The sequence below is a fragment of the Leptinotarsa decemlineata genome, unplaced genomic scaffold, assembly GCF_025532065.1.
Source record: "Leptinotarsa decemlineata unplaced genomic scaffold, Ldec_3_MD MMD2_P_RNA_scaffold_9, whole genome shotgun sequence".
Lineage (NCBI taxonomy): Eukaryota > Metazoa > Arthropoda > Insecta > Coleoptera > Chrysomelidae > Leptinotarsa > Leptinotarsa decemlineata.
Genome location: NW_027412536.1, coordinates 15903640 through 15916354, shown reverse-complemented (window position 1 = coordinate 15916354; position 12715 = coordinate 15903640). Strand labels below are relative to the sequence as shown.

At 35.1% G+C, this 12715-nt stretch overlaps 1 protein-coding gene across 3 annotated transcripts in view; it reads left to right on the top strand.

Annotated features, from left to right (window-relative positions):
* Positions 1–12715, top strand: part of emp (epithelial membrane protein) — a 226157-nt gene that overhangs the window by 161503 nt on the left and 51939 nt on the right. For 2 of the 3 annotated variants that reach the window (XM_074170711.1, XM_074170710.1), the window contains exon 3: positions 10850–10941. In XM_074170711.1, coding sequence (XP_074026812.1) covers positions 10850–10941 — 92 coding nt within the window. Of the gene's footprint in view, positions 1–10623; positions 10780–10849; positions 10942–12715 lie in introns of those variants that run through there. The other variant, XM_074170712.1, reaches the window with a different exon arrangement.

Genomic DNA, 12715 nt, shown 5'->3' with positions numbered 1-12715 from the left:
AATGAAATAAGTTGCATATACTAGCCCAATATAATATTGAAGTTGAGGATGATTGACAAATAAACATACAGTACCCAATGTAGAAAAACAAAACTAATTGCTAGCAAAAATCATCAGAGGATAATAAATCAATCTTCTGTTCTGTCATGATGGTAGTGGTATTTATTATGGAGGTAGTATATCTAACTGATTTTTGAGTTTTCAGAGGTCAACATGCGTTAAGGACTTAGATATTTTCAACTACAACAAACTAACAAAAGTTATTGTAAAATATACTTATATCATATCACGGGATGGTTGTGGAATATATTCTCTGTTATTACATGAGGTTTTGTACTAATATAATCATCTTCATTGTGCTACGAATCGCATGTTAAAAGGTAAGACCTCGTCAATCATTAGCTCGCACAAGTTTAGCTTTCTGTTGGTCAAGATTTCAACAATTTTTTTCAAATGTGATAAAATTTGATTGTTTTTCAAAATTTCTTCAAAAAGAAATCGAGTACATTCTTATACCACATTTATACAACATTGCGTCTATAACGAGTATGTCGCAGCGCCTCTGGTGAATTCTGGTGGTAACTCGAATCAAATATTTTCAGATATAAAAGAAACCAATGTTTCTTCAAATGAAAAACAGGCAACTGCTCAATTCAAATCAGCAACAAAACCTGGCTTTCTGGTAGATGCTGTACCATTCGTTTCTAATTAAAAAGAAATTAATCTCTTCAAGAGATCGTGATCGCAGTTATATATTTTTTTCGAAAAAATATACATCGCCATCCAATCTCACTGCAAATTTCAATGGTTTAAGTATTTGTTCGATTGTGCAATGATGATTTTCCATATTTTTCACTTGTTTATTCGTATTTATTGTGAGTAAATGTTACATTACAGTTCAAGGTCGTATCAAAAAATAAATTTATTTTGGTGTTGGGATAGTTTCTACAGAGTGTTTGAAGCCGCTACTGCCGATTTTAGATAAACTGAGTAGTAATTGAAAAAGTTATCTTTAGCATGAATATATCTGTGATCAATTAACAGGAACATGAGTGTGTTTGTGGAGCGCCATCCAAGCCACATTATCTGATCTGTCATATCCACTTTGGTTTTTAAATAAGTCTTCAGTCAAGAGTTGAAAAAAAAACGTTCTCCTGAATAAGTAGTGACAGGCACTATGACAGTATTTTCAACAGGTGATGAAAGTTGAAAAATATATCGTTATTGCATTCACTAAAAGCTTCTTTGTCACAGTACGGCCTGCTCTTTTTTTACATTTTATTCCACACACGATTTCGTCTAAATTCCGATATTTCTCGTACAGAACGACAGTTTTGTACTAATGTCAAACATATGAACGAAATTTATCCAACTTATTTCCGAGAAATCAGATACAGTATCCTCCTCCAAACACCTTAGTCGTTTTGGCAGAGTTTTTGAGTAAATTTCCGCTGATTTAACAGTCTATATGGTTTCTAATTTGTAAAACAATACATATATGTATATTGTTTATTTTGAAAGAATTTTGTTTTCAGTTTTTGGGAGTGTACATGTATATATCATTCAATTCAATAACGAATGTATGGAGTACAAAGTAAATAGGAAAAAGCGAAGCCAAAACGCATGTTTCCCAAAATACAAAAGTATCCTATTGCTAAAAAAATAGCTACTGTGAAAATACAGAGCTTGAAGGAATGATTGAAGGAAACTTTCATTGCAGTTACGCCATCATAGCCTTGATATGATAACAATCAATTACTAAGAATTGCAGAATTGGAAGTATATCATTTGTCAAATTATTTTAGGTTATGTTATCAACTGAAACAAATTGCAAAAACAATAATTTATGACATTGACCATGACTAGTTTTTCCATTATATCTTATGCAAATAAGCATTTGTTCACTTCTCGGAATATCTGTTCTTTCATCAGCAACAAGAGGACAATATTTTGCTTCATTTATTCTTACGTCAATATTTTTTTGGTAATAATTTTTAAAGAATTTGATTTCTAGGTAGCCGTGGAAATATCAAGCTTATGACAGTTTGGTGACTTTTATAAGTAATTGATAAATGGTTATTGACGGTGTTTCAAAAAATCGCCAAAAATGAATGCAAATATTGATTATTCAAACGAAGTTCTTATGAAATTATTTATTATACACGGACAGTGTGATCAAATCATTGCCAGAACTTGTAGAAAATTCAACCAAATGTATCCTGAATTAACACCAATGAACGAGAGGAAGTTTGTAAGATTACAAAATAATTTCCTTAATTATGGCTCCATGTTAAAAGCGCCTTCAACATTACCAAAACCTGTTACTTCAAATGAGGACAATACTGTTAACGTTTTGGCATATTTTTATGCATATCCAGAAGCTTCCATTCGCAGTGCAGAAAAAGATTTAGGTGTATCACATGCTTCATTCAGTACAACGAATTTTGAAAAATCACGGAATGCATCCGTATAAATTTACCAAAGTTCAAGCTCTAAAAGCAGATAACGTTGAACGTTGAATGCATTTTTGTGAATCCCTTTTAATTCATACACAGGAAGATCGGGAATTTTTGTCAAAAATAATTTGGAGCGACGAATGAAAATTTACGAGGGATGGTATTTTCAATAGAAGGAATAAACATTTTTGCCCTGATTATAATCCTCATGTTACAAAAGAAATGAGTTTTCAAGAAAAATTTGACCTGAATGTTTTCTGTATTCTGAAGAACAATAAAATTAGCTTTTTTATTTATGAAGACACACTGAATGCAGAGAGATATCTCCAAATATTAAAGACGACTGTAACCTATTTTCTTGAAAATTTGCCTTTAGAGGAATATGGGGATTCGTGGTTTCAACTGGACGGATCGCCAGCTCATTCCACCCAGGAAGTTTCCAGGAAACTTGACGAACTCTTCGACGATCGTTGGTTTAGGCGTTTAGTGCCGTGGGATTGGCCACCGAGATAACCCGATCTCACGCCACTTGACTTTTTTTATGGGGTGTTTTAAAAGAAGGTGAATACGGAACTCCAGTGCCTACCAAAGAATAATTGTGACGGCGAATAGTGCGGAGTATTGAAGATCTGGATCCCAGGAAATTGAAAAAGCAACCACAAGTCGCGTACAAAAAAACATTTTGAAGTGTTTAGAATGTAATGGACAACATTTTCAGCATTTATTGTGAAAATATGATATTTTGTTTACAATTTTGTTATTTTGAATCATCCTATTCTGTTATTGTCTGTACTTTCACATGTTTTAGCCCACAAAATCTTACTTTTCACCTAGAAATGACTGATTTTTGGTACAGTTGTTCCCTGGAAACTTTGAGCCATAGTTAAGGAAATTATTTTGTAACCTTACAAACTTCCTCTCGTTCATTGGTGTTAATTCAGGATACATTTGTTTGAATTTTTTACACGTTCTGACAATGATTTGATCACTTTGTTCATGTGTATAATGAATAATTTCATAAGAACTTCTTTTGAATAATCGATATTTGCATTTATTATGGAAGATGATTCGAAACACCGTCGATAACTCTTTGTAAATTACTTATAAAAGTTACCGAACTGCTATAAGCTTGATAATTCCATTGCTACCTATATCCAAATTCTAAAAAAAATAATGTTTTTAGAAGAAACGACTTTATTGAGAAAACTTGACGATTTAGGTATAGGGACATGATATATCATCTTGAAGCATTTTTCACCATCTTTCAATTTATTGAGTAATATACAGGGGGTTTCATTTGAAAAAATGAACTTTCGACTACTGTTATGCACAATGGAAATAATAGTAATTTCAGCACGCCCTGTATGATATGTAGTCGATTTCTTGGTGTTATTTGAATATTTCGAGTTTGTCCAAACTATCATCGAAATATCAACTTTTCATGAATTGAGAGTACTGATGTACTTAATTTCAATTAAGGCTATGTTTTGGATCATATTTAGCACAATTTATTTTTTATCTCGAAAACAGATAGAGATAGGTATAGGGCATTATTGACAAAAAAGTATTAAAATACCAGAGCGATTCCAAAAATGTATTAATATACGGGGTATTCCATTCAAAAAAATAAAGTTGCTAGGACAAGTAAGAAAATGTGAGAGGTGATATTTTCAGAAAAATCATGCTTTGCGTTTTCCAGAAACGTCTAACCTACCATCGACCGTGAGTCACGCTGTATGGACTCGTTCGACATATTCAATAACCTTATTCCATTCGCTATTTAGGGTGGTGGATGTCTCCGATTAGGTTCAGATCGTTTTTCTCCTAAATATTCAACGAAAGTCATTTTTTGTGGAGGAAAAAATCAGTTTTTTATCGACCTTTTTTTGGGTAATGGTTACCTTCCACAATCTGAAAAAATATAAAAATTATAATGGAGAACTTTATACAAGTGTAGAAGGGCAAACTTTTTAGTTTACCCCGATAAGTTACTGCGTAAAAATCAAAGTATTTTTCACAAAGAAAAATCTTCTATTTATCAGTAACTTGTCGTATTTCACAATTTTGCCTATCAAAATAAATATTAAGAAATTATACTTATCTTTTACGTTTCGGAGGCCAAAATCTGCCTCCGTCTTCAGAAATGGATAAAAATTCGAATAAATATGCAGTTATTCCTTTTTTGAGAGCTTATTTCTTTACTTCTTCGACAGATGTCAAATAAGTTTTGAAATATGAAATTAAAAATTTCATATTTCATATGTCAAAGAAGTTTTGACTATTGCACTCAATGAATCTGTGAATATTACAGAATTTCCATTTATTTGTCTCGCGTGTATAATAGTATACGGGATGACATACACTTCTCCTGTCTAGATGCTGCTGATACAAGGTAGTTTACTCTCATGTTTACTGATGACAGCTGCTCAACACCTTCTGTTTCAGAAGCATCCGTGTAGATGTGATTAAAGTTGGAGAACTTGGAAGAAACTGCCTGGAATATCTTTCGGATTAGTGTCCTAGGAGCCTCATTTTTCGGGAATATGAGGAGTTTTGTGTTACAGGGTGGAATACGATTATCCAAGGTGGAGGGGTATTGAAGGAGATGGGATAGGTAGAAGAGAAGTTGATACAGGTATTCTACAGATGCGGGTGTGTATGGGCGGCATGATGTGAATCTTTTGTTGGTATATGTCATTTATATGCTTGGAAAAAATGCTACTATAAGTGGGATTTTTAGAATCTGATGAAATTCTTGAAGCATAGTGTCATACTGTGATAGTTTCTTCTCAGTTGTAATGGAGTTCTCCTGCCTCAACGTACAAACTCTCCACTGGACTAGTCTGAAATGCTCCATAGGCTATTATTATACCAGCATGGTGAACGCTATCTAATAGCTTAAGTGCTGTTTCTCTGGCACTTGAGTACACTATAGCTCCGTAGTTCAGTCTTTATCTTACTGTTGCTTCATACAAGTGCATTGTTGAAAACAGTTAGAGCTTCAACTCGTGAAGAAATCAAACCGGAAGCGCATCGGTGAAGTTTTTCAAAAAATATTCACAGTTCAAGTCAAATAAAATTTTGATAATCCAATTGTTTTTTTTGATAATATTCGAAGAAAGTTTTAATATTTTTCATCGAAGTTTCGGGGGGATTCTGACCCCTGCAACGTAGGTACAGATTTGTTAGGTTTCCCTAGTGATATTACAGTGTTTCATCAATGTTGACTTGAAAAATTTTTGAAATATTTATTCGGTATCAAAATTGTATGCTCGGAATTCCATGAAGTTGACGAAGGCCGTCTTGGCCTGGTTATGATTGGCGAAGGTTCTACACCGGTAAGAAAGCTATCGAAGTGCCTAAAAATATACTAGTCGATTAGCGAGAGGTCTGGTGAGTATAGTGGCTGAGGCAGAATTTGGACGCTGAATTCGTTCTATTTTCGGACTATGAGTTGTGAAACCTGTGGACAGGCGTTGTCGTGGAGCGGGATCGGACCACTTCTGTTGACCAGTGCCGCCTGCAGCTCACGCAATTTTTGTACATTTCGTCGATTTCTTCATGATAGAACACTGCTGTGATAGTTTGGACGGTTGGAGAAAGATATAGTGAATCACATCAGCACACCAGCTGCCGATCACACAGTAACCATGGCTTTTTTATGTATTTTTACCTCTGGGAAGTGCCCTAAGTGGCCCAACGATGAACAACCACTGTCCTGAACATCTCCCGTTGTCGTAAAGATTCTGATTTAATCACACGTGGCGATCTGATCCACAAAAGGATCGTTTTAGTTGCGCAAAAGCAAAGAAGAACAGGCCTCTAAACGTGACAATTTTTGTAGGTCATTCAAATCGTGGGGCCACTTCTCGAGCTCTTTGACCTTTCCGATGGATAGATAGATGGTTTGATAGATGTTTATCGACTACGGTATATAAAGGTACATTAGTAACAAGTCGGTGGTACAGAATGTTGATGAACAGCATAACTGAAAAAAGTATATATAAAAAAAACAAATAACAGGTAAAATATACAGAAAAATAACTGAATAAAATACATACAACTTCACAAGGAAACTGAACATTAAATGTGTATACTATTATAAAACTTCAAGCACTGAGGTTGTGGCAACATATCCCTCCGTACTATGAAAACTTTTTTTCACTAGATAGTTTTTCACATATAGCCAGTAGGCATACTTCTGGCTATAAATCAAATCATCTAAAGGAACAATTCGTTCATTTTCTTTCTTTATACCACTAATTGGACAAATTTTGGATATGCGGTTGGTTACTTCCTTCACATGCAGAAGGAGCGATGACAAACCTGTCGTTTATTGTCCGCTTCAGCCTATTTCGAGGAATGATACTCTGAAAGAATTCGATTTTCAATTATCGGAAATCATTGACGTTATGTTGATGATAGACACTACCTTGCATTGGCCAAACAGCTCGAAACCGGTCTGCGTGTTCCATTAATTGAAAATCTATTGCGGCAGTTGTATTACCAACAGCATATGCAGGAATAACTTCAATGAAAAATCCTACACTGACACCTATCGGATATAATCCAACGCCCTTCGTGGTATTAGCCAGAGGGGTAGTTGTTTTCTGATAGGTGTCAGTCCATTAACCTACAGTGTAAGGCATGAACGAATTGATCCTTTAGATTATTTTATTAGATAGTCCTTGATGTACTTTCTGAAACTTGGCGCTGGTAAATTTGTAATAATGGATGGTAGAATATTATATAGCTCTACATCAAGTGAGTTCTTAGAGAATTTTTGTAAATTGAACCGGTGACGTCTCAAAAGATTAGCCCCACGAGTATTATACCCATGAAATTGAGAGTTGGTCCAAAAACCATCTATATTTTTGTGTATTTCCAAGAGTGTCTGATATATAAAAATAGATGGTAACGTCATAATGCCTAGTCTTCTGAAAAATGCCCCACATGAATTGCGGAAACCTACGTTTGATATAATTCTAGTTGTACGTTTATGAAGAGTGGAAACTTTTCTGGCATTGGAGGAGTTGCCCCAAAGTAGAGTTCCATAGCCAAGTTTCTCAATTGCCGGAACAAAAAATCATCGTCAACAGTGATTCCCACAAAAATTTTATCAGTTGAGATAATTATTTTTCGTGTTTTTCACTTATTGAGTTTGAGAAAGTTTGAATTGAACCACGATTCACTTGTCTTTCTACAAGAGACCTTGAATTATATTGATATTCACAAATTTCAATAATGTAATTAATAATGATTATTGTTTATTTTCTTTCTGTTGCTTGAGTTATTATACCTGTTATGACTGAACTGAGCAATAAATTACCTACGAGAGAAATGGAAATTTTTTGCAAGTTGCCATATAAGTCTGACCAATCAATCGGCAGAATCATATAAAACTTTGCGTAATCATCAATCTTATTTAAGGAGAGCCTTTCACTCTCACTTGTTTGTTTCTGTTCACAAATATTCGCAGATGATGTGTGTTGAAGACTTCGACAAAATAAAATGGTTTTTGAATAATAATATACATATTTTTATAGCTTCTGTATAAATTAAATTTTTCATCAATACTTTAAGTATGTTAGTAGATTCAGCGATGAATTTTCTCTTCGGTTCATTTGAAAGATAATTTTTTACAATTGCTTTTCTTAAAATTCACAATAACTTCAACTGAATTCACTCATTTGCTATTGATTAGGCTGTTGGGAATGTGTCATTCATCACCGTTCATAAGTCTCTTTCGACATTTTTCGATTTCCTAACTTTCGAAGGACTCCAAAAATGTGTTGTCATGTACCGGTCTCAACAATATCAAACATTACCCGCTGATTATGTGGACAATTTCTGTGGCATTTGTGCTTTACTGGACTTCTCTTTTCTATGAAATCAAAGATAGTCCGCTTAATTTGACCTACATACTTTTTTCGTTTGAAAGTGCAATTATTGAATACACAATGTTTGAATATATGAACCTGTCTGTTTGAAAATCTGTTTTTCCATTAATCAGCTGCCGCCCCATACGAACGACATCTCTCAGAAGTTGAGAAACTTGTGCGAGCTGAGGACTAACGAGGTCTTACCTTTTAACGTTTGATTCCTAATACGAATAGAGTAAATAATTAAACTCGTATATCTCAACTGAGCTGGCATCCGACTTATTTGACGCAGCTGGACGATTATGCTGACCGGAAAATGGACGTAGTACGCGATACGTATATTTCGAAAAGAATGATTTTCAAAATAAATTTGAGCAATTTGGAAACGTTGTACAGGCGTCAGTCTATTCATGTTGAAATGCCAAACCAAACTGAACATAAGGTATTTTCTGGCGTTTGATCGAATTCGAGCGTGTATTCAAAAACGATTCGTAGTAATGTCATTAATAATGAAATTCGCAAAAATGGAATGATTCAATTTGTTTGTGTGTAATGATTTTCAAGCTTTATTTTATGCATACTGTACTTTTACTGTACTTTTAGTGTTGATTTCTTCTTGGACGCATTCATTTAATTACCGAAATAATATTTGTTTCTTCTCTCTCTGTATCTTCCCTGTTACTTTCGTATCAATCCCTATTACCTTTTTCTTTTCTTCTCTTCCATTGCTTTTTTTCGTTAATGATCTACAAAGGAAAATTAAATCTCATTCTTGTTTGAAATAAACAAGAATACAAGAAATAATAAAGGTAATTTTTACTCACCACAAATCAACATTTTAATTGAAGTAATAATGTCGCCGACCGTTTTCAAATAGCAGTTTACAAAAACACAGACAAAACACCGAAACCCTTTTATCTTTCCCCCTGCCGTTTGGTGGAAATCCGCTATTTCAATGCCGTCTTTCAATTTGTGACACATTCAAAATATCGATTACTTCATGCAATTGCTAAGAAATATAACTTGAAAACAGTAGTACATATACTTCAGGATCAAAAAACAATTCCGAATCCGGCAAAAGATGGAAGTCGAGTATCCCTATTGATAATGTACATACTGTAAGCAAGTATGAATCATTCTGAAGAGGAAAACGGGCATTGCAAAAACTATTCGAAATCCTTCCATTGCTGTCTGTATTCCGATGGAGTTATCGAAAGCAGTAACTCATGAATCAAACACAACGATGACAGCAAGTAAAGTAGGTAGATGAAGCAGTAAAATGCGGTTGAAGATAAGTAACGCTGTTTGCAAGTTATATTGAGCGATCATCAATATGGCTTTCGGAAACAACGATCAACAGGCGACCTTCTATTTTATGTCATCCATATTTGGAATAACGCAATCGAGAAACATGAGCTGTTGCGCTCGATATTTATAAGGTTTTTGACCGTTTGTGGCATGAGGGTTTGCTGGCCAAACTTCCTGAAAGAACATTTCCTGCAAGTGGCCGTCGATGGATATCTTCCAAATACTTTCACCATCAACGGCAATGTTCCCCAGGGATTCATATTGCCTCCAACCCTCTTTTTATTGTATGTCAATAACTTATTGGAGGAAACCAAGAATCCAATATATTGCTATGCTGATGACAGCACACTTGTCTCGTCATTCCATTTGGATTCCGGGACATCGGCTACGGAGGCACATCTTCACCGGCGGCAGGAGGTTGCATATCTTAATGAGGATCTAGAAGTGATTTCGAATTGGGGTGAAAGTAACCAGGTTCTATTCAATGCCACAAAAACTCAGGCGTCAGTTTTCTCCAAGAAGATAAATGTCTCCGAACCGGATATAATAATGTTAGGTCAGACAATTCCGCTTTCTGCTTCGATAAGTTTGTTGTGGGTTGAAATCAACACCAATATGTCTGGCACAATCATGTCCCTGGAATTGCAAAGGCCGCTTCTCAAAAGCTTGGAATGCTGTTCCGAAACAGAAAACTGTACACACCTCAGTAACTTTTGATGCGGTCAAAAACCGATCATGTCTAGTATCTCTGTTTGACTGCTCGCATAAAAACGCTGGTTTGTCACATTGTAAGTATTTTTGGCAAAATATCTGATGATGAAAAGAGAGGTTCTGATAACCCCTATTTTAAACTAGCGAGTACGCATATTCTCGTATGAACGAGTACATATCATTACTTCATTCATTTAGTACCTATTGTAGTACTTTTTGATACTAGAATACCTTTGAAGTTTAGTGAATTTGACACTGTCACTTTCTCAATTTTGATGTCAGTTTGTTATAAACTTATTCAATATCATGTAATTCGTAAAATAGTTATTTTTTGTAAAATCAGAAATATATTTACTACACCTAAATAGGAAAATCAAACGAAAGAAATATTCAATCAAGATAAAACATGTCTATATGCCTTTGTATGTAATTTTAATATTATTCTTGACTATAACAGTTGGACAAATGCTAATATCTATCTATTTTTTGCAGGGTTCGTGGTAGCAGTGTCAATAGGATGTTTACTATTTGGGATAATGGTATTAATATTCTTCACCGCTTGGGTCAACTTAGTCGTAGATCATGTGAGTACTGATTTTCACATTCGAAAATGTTAATGAGTTCGAAGAACATGGGGAAATAGCTCTAGTGAAAATAAAGAAATTGTTTCTTAAATTTTGATTAGAAAATATGAAATTCTGCCGGAAAATAGAAAAGCACGTTTCACAACACCAAATATAATATAATATTTGGTATTGTAGACAATAACAGGATATTTTTTCGAAGTTGTGAAAATTGAAAACTTTCTATCCAGATCATTCTGTCAAGATGGTTGTTCTGATTATATTGGAGTCCTTGGTGGAATGATGCCCTATCTACTCTGGGATCTCAAGATCATACCGACTTGTGGCACTAAGGCAGAAATCTTAGCCACACAAATACAGAAGGTTATCATTGTTGGCTTACCGCACTTACTCAGGACACATGATATTCTTGGACCCAATGATCACTTACACCAAGGTGTGGGGAGTGATCCTGAATGTATCAGGGCTTCGGGAGATAGGGCCTAACCAGCGCAACCTCAGGTTGAAAAAATCAATAATAATGAATTTCTCAACCCGACAACTTCGGAAAAATAATAATGGAAGCTGTCAGCATATCTAGCATGTCTCATCGGCCTATATCCATCAACATAACGCAATCCTAAGAGTGCTGTCTACTCAATACAGTTTGGAATCGCAACGTATTGGAACAGATGAAAAAGTGGCATATCCAAGGAATGACTTGCTTTTATAGAAATTTTTTTGAAAAATTGATCCTTTTATGTGAGAGCTAATGGCATAGACTCTGAGAAAAAGTACCTCAAAAACGGAATCCCTCAAGGATCATCACTCAGCGGCACCCTCTTCATCATAGCCATCAACGACATCTTGCAAAATATCAAATTCCCAGTCAAAGGGCTGCTATACGCGGATGACCTAGTCCTATTTGTCAGTGGCAGAAATATTAACACATTGGAGTCACTTCTTCAAGAGGCGATATCAAGTCTGGAATTATGGTCCCTCAATACAGGTTTCCAATTTTCACCAGCGAAGACCAAATGATTCCTATTTTCCAAACAGAAAGCAACTAATTTCCCAAACTTTACGCTTGATGGACAGCAGTTAGAATTCGTTGAGGAAACAAAGTTTCTTGGGATAACGTTTGACTACAAACTGAATTGGAATTGAATATGGGAACGCCCATATTCGCAATGTTAAGAAATCTTGTCAAAATGGTTTGATCCCAATGAAGTTCTTGTCAAATCACACCTGGGGAGCGGACTGCAATACTTTGTTAACTATCTATCGGGCGCTAATTATATCTAAAATAGACTATGGATGTATTGCCTACTCTACTGCAAATAAGTCAGTTCTCAAACAGCTGGATGTCATTCAACATGCCGCCATTAGGATAGCCTTAGGATCATACCTTTGTAGTCCAGTCGAAAGTTTACTTATCGAAGCAGAAGAACAGCCTCTCGATCTTCGCCGTGAGTACATGACCATGACTTATGCTGCAAGAATTTCTGATAATATAAACAACCCCACCTATCATTATATCTTCAGTAACAGATTTTCTCTTCTTTTCAATCAAAGTAATAAAGGTGCTATACCACTTCACGCAAAAATGTTAAAAATTTCTAATATTCCTGTAGTCGCTGATAATGTCATGTCACTTGGTTTCTGCTCTTCACCACCATGGACCATAAAGATCCCATCCTGTAACACCCAACTCTCCACCCACAGGAAAAATGATATCACACCAAGTTTTATCCAAAAAACTTTCTCTGAAATAATCTCCAACTACAAGGAATAC